Here is a 14679-nt window from a genome sequence, read left to right as displayed (position 1 = left end):
ACCCTCAGACTCTTTCGAGTCATCACCACAGGCTTCTGTGTCTATTATTTTACATACTGGGGCAAAGGGACATAGAGAATGAAGGATAAAATGGGTCATGAAGGGGGAGACGGAGGCAGGAATTTTGTCTGAAGAGTTTATAGGAACTTAATGGCCCTAAATTCTCTCTACACACAAAGCATGAGCAGGACTCACACATCTGGAGTTGCCAGGCATGAAAACAATAAGGATGCCTTTCTATCTGCAAAATTAAAACCCAACTAAACTGTGATGTGTATAAGAAGCCCCCAACATTTCTATTTTTCCCTGATGCTTTTTTCAGAAATGTCAACTATCAAACCCATTTTAAAAATTGTTTCAGTGCTTCTGCTTTGTCCATTTCCTCTTGGTTGGTCTGCCTACTGTTTAATCCAGCACTGAGAAAACATGCTCTACAAACTTAAAGATTCATGGTGTAAAGTGGACACTCTTAATCACAGCACCTTCCACGCCCCAGTTATTATTAAATCAATCATTTTGCTTTCCAGCCACTGGCTTTTTCTGAGGGGCTCTTATTAGCTGAGCCTCCTTGAATAAGTGCTTCTTCTGTTAATATTCCTTGGAAGCCCATTATAAATGTTCTGTTTACCAGAAAGTCTGCATTCTCAGATTGGTGACTAAAGTTAGGCTGGTATGACAGAGAGGGACTCCTCTCAGACCTGCAGGCCTCCAGCTGCACAGGTTGTCTCCTTCCTTGTCCCATTCTCACCTAACAGGCACACAACAGGCCAAGCTCTTTCTATCCTGATCATGGAGGACTTGGCAGGTGACAAATGCTAATTTCTGAGGTCAGGGAAGGTGCTTCACATTTTATCTTTCTGAAGACAAGATCCAGACATAGGGCAGGATGGCGAGGCCCTGAAGACACTATGTATTTAATAGTGCTTTGCTGCATTTACTGATTGCTGGGACTTGCCTAGCAGTCTGGTGGTTATGACTGCACGCCCCCCAGTGTAGGGGCACTGGGTTCAATCCCTGACCAGGGAACTAAGATCCCACATGCTGCACAGTGCAGCCAAAAATTTTAAAAAAATTTTTTAAAGAACTAACTGCTGCCATACTCATGGAAATTAAAGTGATGTCAGAGTTTGAGCCCCATTTGTCAGATTAAGCGCACGTTCAGGAAACGAACAATGCAGGACAGTAAAACTATTTTACTTTTTCATAATTGGTATTAGAATTCTAAAGCTACGCTGCCTAATATGACAGCTCCTAGCCATATGTGATCATTTAATTTTAAATTAATTAAAATTAACTAAAATGAAACATCCAATTCCCCAGTAACACAGCACATTCTAAATGCTCAGTAGCCACATAAGCACTGTTATAAAACATTTCAGTTATCATGGAAAAGCTATAAAAACTTGGCCGAATTCCCTTACACTTGACATTGCTTTACCTTTGCTTCACACATTTTGGAAGCAGGTGGGAGAACCATAATACTTTCAGTGACTGGAGACCTGTAAAGAATTTAATGTGACTTTAGCCAGCAACCTCCTTTAACAGCATTTATACCTTTGATCGCGCCTCCACGTACTTCATCAAAAAGCCATTGCCCTGGACAGTCACACGCGAGCACCTCGAATCCGCTAGATTAGACAGGAAACCAGAGCCTCGGATGGTCTCCTAGCAACAGAGACGCGACCCCGCCCCTTCCCCTGCCGAGCCTCTCCTACCTTATCGGCCTTGAGGGGGCGGGACCGGGAGTCAAGTGTCCAATAGGAGGGCAGCGGAGGAGGGAGTCCTGGCCGCGTCCCCGTCGCCCGGGAAACGGCGGCATCCTGGTTCGCGCGCGATGCCGAGCGCTGAGGAGCGGGCCGCGCAGGCTGAGGACAACGCGGACGGGGAGCCCGGCGCCGACCCACGGCTGCGACTCCTCGGGGCCTATGTGGCCCGGAGCCTGCGGCCGCCCGCGGGCGCCTGGGAGCGCTGCGCGGGCTCGGCCGATGCGGGGCAGCTGCTGCACGCCTTCCTGGGACAGGGGGCCGCTGAGGGTCCGCGACCGCTGCTGGTGGTGCAGCCCGGGCCTGGGGGCCTGGCGGTGCGCACGGAGCTGGACGCGGGACCCGAGGCCGGCCCACCTCGCGCTAAGGGGCTTTTTTTCCTGCGCACCAGGCCCGAGCCGCCGGGCCCCGGCAGCCTCCGCGGGGCAGTGCTGTGCGGGGATCTGCCCGCCGCGCCGCTGGAGCATCTGGCCGCGCTCTTCTCCGAGGTGAGAGTAGGCCCACCGCCCCGCGCCGGCCGCCGCTGGGGAGGGGGACGGGAGCAGGGGGGCGGGGCCGGGGCGGGGCCGGAGAACCGGGGCGGGGCCTCGAGAGCCGTGAGAGCTGAGTTTGAGGAGCCGCGAGTAAAATAGGATGGGCGGGGCGATGTTGGAGGGGCGGAGCTGGCGGGAAACTAGGACCCTGGGCTGAGCTTGAAATGGAAGCTGGGGGAAATCTGAGCCAGGGTCGGGTCAGAGTCTTCAAGTCAGGGAGCTTGCTTCATTCCTGGTCTGGATTCAGGCCAAAGTCAAGGGGAGGCTGGAGTCGGAAGAGGGCCTGGATCCTGAGCTCTTTTTGAGGCGCTATCTCTGAATCCCCCCTATATAAACTGGCATCGCAAATGATAGGGAATCGTAGACCCAGGGGCATCTCCTATGGATGAAGGAAAAGAGTTAAAAAGAAGAGGTGGTTTGGTTTTGATTTTCATCTCATTCATGAATCGGAGGTCAGCCCTGTGCCCAGGTAAGCAGCTGGGACATCCAGTATATGAAATGCCCAGCAGGCATTTGGACAGGTCCGCCTAGAACACAGGGGCGGAAGATCTCCAGGGATTGGATTACGGGGGCTTCGGTGGCACCACAGCAGAAGACTCGAGAGGGCAAGGGTGCCTGGGAGAGACTCTTGGGACGTTTAGAACTTTCTGGAATGTGAGTAAAAACTTTCCTGGAAGTGAAGTGGATGTGCCTCTGGAGGCTTGATCCCCTGCTGTATCATGTTCCCTGTGATAGGTACTGTGGGGAGCACCAAAGAAATATGACAAGATCCCACCTGTGGATGTCATCATATATATAAAGTATTTAAAGCTAGTGGACTTACCAGGTGACACAGTGGTAAAGAATCCACCTGCCATTGTAGGAGATATGGGTTCAATCTCGATCGGGACCATCCCCTGGAAAAGGAAATGGCAATCCACTCCAGTATTCTTGCCTGGAAAACCCCATGGACAGAGGAGCCTGCCGGACTGCAGTCCATGGGATGGAAAAGAGTCGGACACAACTGAGCAACTGAGCAACTGAGCGCGTGTGTGCATGCATATATACACACACACACAAAGTTGGCCTCAGTGCTTGAACTGGGTCCTAGAGGCTCTCTGCTACATCAGGTGTTGGGCCTTTGGTTGCTCCATTAGGAAGCTGTGGGGAGCAGGAGTTCCAGAAAAGGGTCACGGATGACCAAGGAGCTCAAGGGGACTTGGGGACTTGGGGAAACTAGATTGTTCAGTTGATATGGGAGGATTTCAATATTTTCTTAACCCAATGGCTTTATTGCTGTTTTCTGAACATTATCCATCCCTGCAGGAATCCAAGCTTGGTTCAAAATCCCTCTTGAACAGTGATGATGGGAAGAAGTGCATGAAAATGAATTCACTGTTACCAAAGGAGAAAGGGAGGAGGGATAAATTAGGAGTTTAGGACTAACAGATTAACTATATATAAAATAGATAACCACCAGGGACCTAATGTATGGCACATGGAACTATACTCAATATCTTATAATAACCTATAATAGAGAAGAATCTAAAAAAGAATATATATATATATACATATATATGTATATATATATATAGGCTTCCCAGGTGGTGCTAGTGGTAAAGAACCTGCTACCCTTTATTCACTGTGGCCAGCCAGGTTTCCTTTCCTAGGGCTCTGGCACTCGGATACTGTGTTGGAAATTTGGGGTTTTGGAGGGGGAGTGTTACCGACCTTTTCCAATCGGGTGTCCAGTCGGGTGGACCTCCAACTGGGTCCTTCCCTCGTCCACTGCCGGCTGGTGCCAAGTAAAGGAAAACAGGTTCAACAGAAGTGGGAGAGGTGCGGCTCTGAAAAAGGGCACGTTCTCTCCAGGGGGTAACTGGGGTGTCTTGCACGGCGCAGGGTGGACAGCGAGGGCGGGGCTGAGTGGGAGGAGCAGGCATGCGCAGAGTCTCCTGCGTGGTGGACGCATAGTGGATGGCGGCCCTTGGCCATTTTGGACTTTTCTGGTTCCAGTAGTTTCTGTACTTTTCTCCCTGGCCATTTCTGGAGATTTTGCCTTAGTTCCTTGTTAACTCATTGTTGACTGGGGATTTTTGCAGAAACTAACGTCTGGCCGGCAATTTTTATTTCAGCAGGCCAAAAATTAATTCTGTCATTTTACTAACTCTCTGTGGGTTACTATATTCAGTATAGGCACACCTGTAAAGTCTTCTAATTTTTAATGTTGTCTTCAGTCCACTGTTCTGTGGAAGCAAAGGAGCGTTCTCCAGCACCGTGAGTTTCATTGTTACTTTCAGTATCAGAATCAATCATTAAGGTTTTTTGTTGGTCTGATGTTCACATCGTGTGAATCAGAACTATACTCCGAAGAACTGCTATTTTCAGGGACACTATTATATATGTCGCTCAGACAGTCAGGGAACGTATATGCATTGAATTCGCAGAAAAAATTCCTCTTCACTCAAAATTTCGCCATGCGCCATTTTTGAAAATTTCACATTTAGAATATATACAAGGTTGGAACAAAGAACTAACAGAGCAAAATGTGAATGATAACGGCATTCATAAGTTGTATCATGAACCCTTAATCAATTTTAAGCTCTAACAAATTCACTCGGTGATGTTAATTGTATCACTCTCTAAAAACACACTGATAGGTTTTCGGTCAATAACGTTTGGGTAACAAAAGACATATTAATACGTCTCTAGTCATTAATGTGTTAAGCAAGTACAGCTGTAGATGAATGGGTTGAGAGCCAGAAAGGGGAGGCTGTTGGTTGGTTTTCTGTAGAAGTGTGGGTCTGATCTCCCGTGGTCTCAGCCCGCAATGGCTTGGAGCGGGGCTTGCGTTCCCAGCCAGAGACTGGGCTGGGTCGTGGCGGTGAAAGCCCCAGTGGTCAGTGACAAGAGCCCTGGCCCTCTGACTTTGCAGAAAAGAATTGCCACAAAGACCGTAAGTAGTGAAGCAAGTGAAGTATTTACTAAGAGGAAAAGAGTACAGTACATGTGGATAGACACACGGGTGGACTCGGGGAGAGAGAGAGTCGCTGAGTCACACCCTGTGGCAGTTTGAATTAACTTTTATGGGATGTTTCTTCCAGGTTTCCCTTGGCCAGTCGTTTTGATTTGCCTGGTTCACTGCCCATATTTGGTTTATCTCAGGATCCTCTCAAGTGTGTCCAAGCATCCCTTAGCCAAGATGGATTTTACTGAAAATGCATCGGGGTAGAACATCCCTTGGCATAACTCCCCTTTGGGCTCCAAGGAGCCTTTTCTGCCCATGTGAGGTCTGGGAAGTTGCCTGACTTCCGGAACAAGAAATGTGTGATCTGTGCAGGGTCCAGCCTCCTCCCTTAATTGCCCTGCTGTTCTCATCTTGGAGTTTCAGTCCACAGGAAATGACTCTCCAATGGATTTACCCCCACTCTCCCAGGGCAGGGGGTTGGGGGCATCTACCTTCTGTCTCAGGTCCTTTTCCCGAGACAGGAGCATGGATTAGGAATCTGGGGGACCCAGGTTCCAATCCTTGTCCTGTCAAGTTCTGCAGTGTGATGTGAGCTCCCCTCTGTCAGGATCAACACACCTTGCAGGCTTGTCGTGAAATTCAAAATAATTTATCAAGACACTTGGAACAGAGTGTGTTAGCATCCCCAAATCCAAGTTCACACTCCTTGCCACATGGCAAGCTGATAGATCAAGAGAGAAGACATTGGGGCAAGGAATAGTGACTCTATTTAGAAAGCTGGCAGTTTGAGACGATGGACTGGCAGAACCATCTTTTCTGAGGGAGAATTTAGGCTTCTTTCTAGTAAAAGGGGAGGGAGTGTGGCTGTTCATTGCAAACTTCTTTGTGCATGAATCCTTTATTCTTGCAGATGTCCAAGTGGGTCTGATCACATTGTAAGCCTCCAACTGGACAATTATTATTCTCTGTCCTGCAATTTTTTATTATACCTTGAAAGGTCAGGCTTGGGAGGCAGAGCCTTGTGAATGGACTGTCATGTGTATTTCTGGCTGTGGGCAACATCCTTTTATTAATACAAAGAGGCAGAGCCAACATGACTAAGACAGGCAACAAAGTACAAAGATAGAGTAAGAGGAACTGATCCCACGTAGAGTCAGGTTTCTTCTCTGTTACGCCGGGCTTCCCAGGTGGTGCTCGTGGTAAAGAATCTGCCTGCCAGTGGAAGAGAGACAAGAGATGTGCATTCAGTCCTTGGGTCAGGAAGATTCCCTGGAGAAGGAAATGGCAACCCACTCCAGGATTCTTGCCTGGGAAATCCTCTGTCCAAGGGATTTTCCTCTGTGGGAAAGACTGGTGTCTCAAAGAGTTCAGTTCAGTTCAGTCTCTCTTTGCGACCCCATGAACTGCAGCACGCCAGGCCTCCCTGTCCATCACCAACTCCCTGAGTTCACCCAAACCCTTGTCCATCGAGTCGGTGATGCCATCCAACCATCTCATCCTCTGTCGTCCCCTTCTCCTCCTGCCCTCAACCTTTCCCAGCATCAAGGTCTTTTCAAATGAGTAAGCTCTTCGCATCAGGTGGCCAAAGTATTGGAGTTTCAGCTTCACCATAAATCCTTCCAATGAACACCCAGGACTGATCTCCTTTAGGATGGACCGGTTGGATCTCCTTCCAGTCCAAGGGACTCTCAAGAGTTTTCTCCAATGCCACAGTTCAAAAGCATCAATTCTTCGGCACTCAACCTTCTTTATAGTCCAACTCTCACATCCATACATGACCACTGGAAAAACCATAGCCTTGACTAGATGGAACTTTGTTGGCAAAGTAATGTCTCTGCCTTTTAATATGCTGTCTAGGTTGGTTGTAACTTTCCTTCCAAGGAGTAAGCCTCTTTTAATTTTATGGCTGCAATCACCATCTGCAGTGATTTTGGAGCCCGGAAAAATAAAATCAGCCGGTGTTTCCACTGTTTCCCCATCTATATGCCATGAAGTGATGGACTGGATGCCATGATCTTAATTTTCCGAATGTTGAGCTTTAAGCCAACTTTTTCACTCTCCTCTTTCACTTTCATCAAGAGGCTCTTTAATTCTTCACTTTCTGCCATAAGGGTATTGTCATCTGCATATCTGAGGTTATTGATATTTCTCCCGGAAATCTTGATTCCAGCTTGTGCTTCCTCCAGCCCAGCATTTCTCATGATGTACTGTGCATATAAGTTAAATAAGCAGGGTGACAATATACAGCCTTGACGTACTGCTTTTCCTATTTGGAACCAGTCTGTTCTTTCATGTCCAGTTCTAACTGTTGCTTCCTGACCTGCATACAGGTTTCTCAAGAGGCAGGTCAGGTGGTCTGGTATTCCCATCTCTTGAAGAATTTTCCACAGTTTATTGTGATCCACACAGTCAAAGGGTTTGGCATAGTCAATAAAGCAGAAATAGATGTTTTTCTGGACCTCTCTTGCTTTTTCAATGACCCAGCGGATGTTGGCAACACAGAGTTAGATGTGACTGAAAACAAGCTGTTACATTAGTTGTAGCTTTTCCTTACAAATGACAAGAATTATTGTCACTCTACATCCCACTTAAAAGCATCCTCACTTCTCTGACCCCTCCTTGTCACCTGTTCTAACCCAAACTCATCTCTTCCTGAGGACTCATCCCTTCTACCTCTGAGGCTGGAGGTGGGACAGGTAACCTTGCTCCTACTTGCTGCTTCTAGATTCAAGTCAAAAAGTATCCAGCTTGAAGCTAATGCCATTAGACAAAGCTACCCTCTCCCCTCATTGCTGTGTCATAAACTAATGGCACGGCCTTCATTTCCCTATGATTGGGCTCCCACACACTGTGACTTTCCGCAGCTTTGCTCCTGTATTAACACGTGGCTATATCAATGGATATTGGCCTTCCCTGGTGTCTCAGTGGTAAGGAATCTGCCTTCCAATGCAGGTGACAAGGGTTTGATCCCTGGTCCAGGAAGAACCCCAGAAGGAAATGGCAACCCACTCCAGTATTCTTGCCTGGAAAATCCCATGGACAGAGGAGCCTGGTGGGCTACAATCCATGGGTCAAAAGAAGAGTTGGACATGACTTAGCAACTGAGCTCACATGCGTGCACGCACACACACATGCACACACGTACACACACACACATATTACCCAAATACTGATATAATAAAATATAGTAATAAAGTCTAAACTGGCAATAAAGTAAGTAGATAAATAAATAAATAAAATGGCCTCTGAGACCACCTGTAGACAGAAGGTCATGCTTACCTGCATTTGTCCTGCTTTTTTTTTGCCCCTTGGCCTTTGTGACAATTTCAGTCACTCCTATTCACCCTGTGATGAGGAAGGGATTCCTGCCCTAGGGTTCTGGACACGGCTGAACACACAACACTGGACAGATGAGACGGCTCACAGGTGATTAACACAGATACAGTCCAGAGGAAGAGGACTCTGTGCCAGGCAGGGCCACACAGGGGTCGCACGTGGGAACAGAGTGAACGACCAGGAAGTGTGGCGGGCAAGCTTTGTACTCTCCAGAGGGTGTGGGGCCCGCTGGTTCCTGAGGGATTGGCTTGGGGGGATATTCTATTGGCTGGCAAGGAACCAAAGCCCACTCCCCAGGATGAGAAACAGACATGCCTGGTGCCCTTGATAAACGGGATGTTGGATAAAGGGCCTTCTCTGCAGGAGCAGAGTGGGTCGGGAAACTTGTGACTGGTTATTGCAGCTGCCCCCCACCCCCACCCCCAATTTTACCAGATGTCAAGGCAGTACATAATGTTTATTTCATAATGTTAGGCATTAGCTGTTAGGTCTTACCCGATAGAGACCTGCAAAAGGTTGTATATAGCTCTCTTGACATTTCTCAGAATAGTCTTCCTTTTTTTTAAAAAAAATTATTTTGTCTTGGTGTATAGTTGATTAGGGCTTCCCTGATAGCTCAGTTGGTAAAGAAACCGCATGCAATGCAGGAGACCCTGGTTCCATTCCTGGGTCAGGAAGATCCACTGGAGAAGGGAAAGGCTACCCACTCCAGTGTTCTTGGGCTTCCCTTGTGGCTCAGCTGGTAAAGAAACCACCTGCAGTGCAGGAGACCTGGGCTGGGAAGATCTCCTAGAGAAGGGAAAGGCTACCCACTCCAGTATTCTGGCCTAAAGAGTTCCATGGACTGTATAGTCCATGGGGTTGAAAAAAGTCAGGCACGTCTGAGCAACTTCATAACTGATGAACTGCTGAAGCTGAAGCTCCAATACTTTGACCACCTGATGTGAAGGGCCAACTCATTGGAAAAGACCCTGATTCTGGGAAAGATTGAAGGAAAAAGGAGAAGGGGATGAAATGGTTGGATGGCATCACTGACTCAATGGATGTGAATCTGACCAAACTCCGAGAGCTAGTGAAGGACTGATTTAACAATATTGTGATAGTTTCAGGTGGATGGCAAAGGGACTCAGCCACACATATGCATGTATCCACTCTCTCTCAAGCTCCCTCCCATCCAGGCTGCCACGTAACATTGAGCAGAGTTCCCTGTGCTACACAGTAGGTGCTTGTCAGTGGTTATTGTTTAGCAGCTAAGTTGTGTCCTGCTCTTTTGACTCCATGGACTGTAGCCTGCCAGTCTCCTCCATGCATAGGATTTCCCAGGCAAGAGTACTGTAGTGAGTTGCCATTTCCTTCTCCAGGGGATCTTCCTGATGCAGGGATCAAACCTGTGTCTTCTACTTGGCAGGCAGATTCTTTACCACTGAGCCACCTGGGAAGCCCCCTTGTTGGTTATCCCTTCTTTTTTTTTTGGTTATCCCTTCTAAATGTAGGAGTGTGTACACATTGATCCCAAACTGCCTAACTTCCCCCCCCCCACCCCAGAATAGTCTTTCTTTAGGGTTTCAGAAGTTGTTTCCTGTGCACATCTGTTCCAGGTTGTCATCCCTGTCCTGGCCAATAAGAAGAACCACCTAGACTGGCCCCACGTGGTTTGTCAAGATGTCCAGCGGCATGCCTACAGCCTCCAGGGTGACCTTCTGGTTCTCCTTGAGCAAGCGAAGGGAAAAACCCTGCTGCCCCTTCCAGTCGGCTCAGAAAACGTGGGCTCTGAGGGTTCTGAAATCGAGGCCGCGTAAGTACTGCCAGGCTGGCCATATGGGCCTCGGAGATAGGGGAGATGCCGGTTTATCGGAATGTTTTCTGTAGGACTTTTCTGTCCCTGACTCTGCACGTCTCCTTCTTCTGCACACGAGCCCACTGTTGGCCAGCATCCTCGGACTGTGTGTTCCGTGCTGATTACCACCCTCGCCCCAGTACCCCCCACCCCAGTCTCTCAAGGCTATCACAGCAACACGGCCTTCTTTCCACTCAGAACTATCTGAGGACTGAGAGCAGCCACACTGATTCCAGCGCTTCCCTTATCAGGACAGTGTCTCATCGTTGGCAGAGACCCAGGTCCAGTCTGGGAGACAGCACGCCTCTTCCCAGCATTTACTCAGCACATCATGTCGCTGTCCAGACCCTCTACCAGCAGCAGCTGGAGAGTGTTTTCAGGTCCTGGGGACTTTTTTTCTCCCCCAAGTAGAAACAAATCGGCTTTGTCGAGGCTTGAGATCCTTGTCTTCTGTGACTGGAGAGGCATTAATCCCCATGGCTCTTCTCCCTATAGGAGCGATACCCACTGTCAGCTTCCACTTTCCATTCCAGCCCTGAGCTATCTTTGCTTCTGTCTTGTGGAGATTTTCTGCTTTTTCTTTCGAGTCACACTATGTACCTAAAATAATATATATATTTTTAATCATCTTCTAGTAAGCATTCTATATGTTTGTGGCAACAGTCCACTTTCCTTCACGAGTTCAGTCTGCCACATTGCTGGGACTTTCCAAATGTGTTATCTATTCAGGGCCCATGATTTGATCTGCAGAATGAGTAATGCATGGGATAGAAATATACTTTACAGTGAGTTTTTTCATATTGGAAGTAATTTGCTATGTATATAATTTGAAGCAATCCCAGTTAACTGGAAAACTTATCATGGCTTCATAAAAATATATATTTTTCAAAATAAATATCTTCAAACGACCCTTCTTCTGTTCCTTTTCTCTTTGACTATAACAACATTCAGTGTGAATGGATAATCGTTGTGGTGTTTGTCTCCTTTTGTTCAAATCTGATAATTTCCCAAGAGGCTGGATCGTATTAATGGGAGGTATCTTCTGCCTTTAATTCCATCCATAATCACTTGTGCCATATCATTGCTCAGCAAATATGAACTTAATTAAATGAAGCAAAGGTGGGTTTCCGGCATGAAAAATGCAAATGACAGATTCTCTCTCACCTGTGTCCTGTTTTCTTGGCACGCCTGTGTGTGTGCTAAGTCACTTCAGTCGTGTCCAACTCTTTGCAACGCCATGGACTGTAGCCCTCCAGGCCCCTCTGTCCATGGGATTCTCAAGGCAAGAATACTGGAGTGAGGTTGCTGTGCCCTCCTCCAGGGGATCTTCCCCACTCAGGGATTGAACCCCTGTCTCTTACATCTCCTGCATTGGCAATGGGTTCTTTACCACTAGTGCCATGAATGACTGTCAGTTCAGACTGTATGAAAAGGCAACCAGAATGTATTTTTGATCTTTAATCAATTTCCAAACATCTCTAGTTTATTTAAAAGGTGTATGAGGGAGAACACATGGGAGTTCCATTCTCTACTGGAAAAGTGAGGACAAAGGATAGTAATGTTTGGACATCTGACAACTTGCCTGATGGAGGAGGAAGTAACCTGTTTCTTCTCGCTGAGGAGGTCAGAAATGAGACCAGATGAGGGACTGGCAGCGAGATGAACCTGGTCCCGGGTAGAGAGAAACTCTTTGCCAAGGAGAGCTGATCTTCCCCAAGAATGCATTGCCTTGTCAAGCAGGGAGCTGGCTGGCATTGGTGTGACTCAAACAAGGGTTGGGGCTTCCCTGGTGGCTCAGATGGTAAAGAATCCGCCTGCAGTATGAGAGACCCGCATTAGTCCCTGGGTCCTGAAGATCCCCTGGAGAAGGCCATGGCTACCTAATCCAGTATTCTTGCCTGGAGAATTCCACGGACAGAGGAGCCTGGCGAGCTACAGTCCATGGGGTCACAAAGTGTTGGACACGACTGAAGCGACATAGCACATAGAGTTAAGCTCTTCCCTGCATCCCAGGAGACTTCTTGTCTCTTTCGCAGGTTGGATTCTACGGACAAGTCCGTCATCTATGCCATTGAGTCTGCAGTGATCCAGTGGAGCCACCAAATCCAGCTGGTGCTCAAGAGAGAGTCTTCCCAGCCGCTCCTCCAGGGGGAGAACCCTACCCCGAAGGTGGAGCTGGAGTTCTGGAGGAGCAGGTGGGCATAGACTGGGACCCTGGGAGCAGATGCCTCACAGTGGAAATGGGCTGGGGGAGGTGACTGCTGAGTCCAGTCCCACCCCCCAGGCATCTCTCATCAGCCCTGGAGCCAACAGCTTAGTGTCATTTGGGTCAAGGCAGCTCTTCTGAGTACTGGGAGGTGACACTTTCACCAAGGTTCAATGGTCATGCCTCATTTCTTGAGCTGCAGTCAGTTTATCTTCCGATGTTTCTTCAAAGGCTCTTTCAGCCACATGTAAAGTTAATGAACTCGCTTATGTGTTTTCTTCTACTTGTCTGCTCCCTCTCCTTGGACAGTCAATATGAACACTTTTTTTTTTTTTCTTTTTCTAGGATTTAGAGAAAGAGAGGGGTTTTGGCAGTACACTGCTGAACACTGTCTCTTAGGTTCTAGGCGGTCATTAAGAGGGCTGAAAGTCCATCACCCATGGTGTCCCAGCCCCACAGGTTCCAGAAAGACCTAATTATCCCCCTTCTTCTTCCCCATTTCCCTGCTCCTATTTATCACTGTGCTGGTTAATCTTCTACTCTAAAGGAGACAGACAGACTGATGTGTGAGGGGGGACCTCCCTGTCCTTACATGTCACGTGACCAAGGATACCAGTAGGCTCCAGCCCTATTTGCGTCCCATGCTGAGATGCCCCATCCTCTTGCCTAGGTTCCTGACCACTCTGCTGACCTACTGTGGGGCCCTTCTCCAGCAGCCTTGCTCTGACAATACCTCTCTCACCCCACTCAAAACCTCACTGTGAGAGCTAATGACCTCCAGCTGCTGAGCTTCTGAGCTTCCGAGCTACCAGATGGTCAACAGTGTTCCCTGCTGTTACCTCCTGCAGCTGCTCCTTTGAACCTGTGTCCAGACTGAGGCTCTTGCCTTCACTATTCTGGGAACAGAGGCCCCAGCTCTTTGGACTAGAGCATGGCCTCTGCAGAAGCATCCCGAGGCAGACCCCCTCTCTCGGTCTATCTGAAGGCTGGTCATGGCGGCATGACTGTGTCCCCTGACATTCTTGTGGACTGACGCGTCTCCTGGCATTGCAGGTATGAAGACCTGGAATCCATTTATAATCAGCTGAGAACAATAAAGAGGAGGGGCATGGCGGGACTTCTGGACAAGTTTCAGAGCAGTTACTTTCCAGCTTTCCAAGCCATGTTCCGAGACATTGGAACAGGTAAGGATCCACAAGTATTTTCATACACTGACTCAACTTTGTTATTTAGTGCCAGATTATCTTCCTGTCTGATTTCAGCAGCTTCCAGTCCTTGCAGCCCTCCAACCTGAGATGGTCTAGCACATCGGCAAGAATACCAAACCTAGAAGCAGGAAAGTAGCCACCCTGTGCTCTATTTGCATTTCCAGAGCTTTGTGACCCTGGCAGAGTCACCTAACCTCTCTGAGCTTTTGCGTATACTCTGGTTATAGTGCATACACTTGCTACCTGCTTCCCTGGGCTGCTGGGAGAGGATGTAAGTGTGAGTTCCTTATTGACTGTAAATCATAATCCCTCATCTTTGGAATTCATGTCCTTCCACCCCCAGCTCCTTGGGAAGTCTCTGTTCCATTTCTAGCTCCATTCTGCTTTTTCTGTTCCTACTTGTGTCAGATGGGAGTGCAGTTTCCTGGTGTTCTGAGCACCAGACAAGATCGGCCCTTGTCCAAACTGCGAATCCAGCAGAGTCTTGTACTTAGAAGTAGGTAAATCCTTTCAGGGCTTCTCTCCCCTCATCAGTGCACGTCGCTTCTCTCTCCTCTCAAACCTCCTCCCGGCTCTCGGGGATTGTAGGTTGAAATATGCATTTAAAGGTGTTTGCAATTTCATGTTATTTAAGGTTAACCTCAGCAGTGATTTTCAAATGCTTTTTCTCTATCAGAACTCTTTTCTTTAAACGCAGTCTCCTGTGTCAGTCCAGAATGTAAAACTTGCCAAGGTGTGTTTGCTGTGCTAAAGAGGGAGTGTCCTGTGTCCAGAACCCATTGGTGGATCCCTGCCTCACCTTCTCCTCCTTATGGTGTGGGATTTGGAAACCATGCAGATGAAGGAATA

The 14679-nt window shown here is 48.1% G+C and overlaps 1 protein-coding gene across 1 annotated transcript in view; it reads left to right on the top strand.

Moving 5' to 3' along the window:
• The first annotated feature begins 1834 nt into the window (after positions 1 to 1834).
• DNAH9 (dynein axonemal heavy chain 9) overlaps positions 1835 to 14679 on the top strand; it is a 277788-nt gene continuing 264943 nt past the window's right edge. The window contains exons 1-4 of the mRNA XM_043473954.1: positions 1835 to 2251; positions 10178 to 10374; positions 12453 to 12611; positions 13676 to 13806. Coding sequence (XP_043329889.1) covers positions 1835 to 2251; positions 10178 to 10374; positions 12453 to 12611; positions 13676 to 13806 — 904 coding nt within the window. The remainder of the gene's footprint in view (positions 2252 to 10177; positions 10375 to 12452; positions 12612 to 13675; positions 13807 to 14679) is intronic.

The sequence above is a fragment of the Cervus canadensis genome, chromosome 1 (assembly GCF_019320065.1).
Source record: "Cervus canadensis isolate Bull #8, Minnesota chromosome 1, ASM1932006v1, whole genome shotgun sequence".
Lineage (NCBI taxonomy): Eukaryota > Metazoa > Chordata > Mammalia > Artiodactyla > Cervidae > Cervus > Cervus canadensis.
The sequence above is the reverse complement of the archived record's forward strand: the minus strand, read 5'-3'. Positions and strand labels throughout refer to the sequence as shown.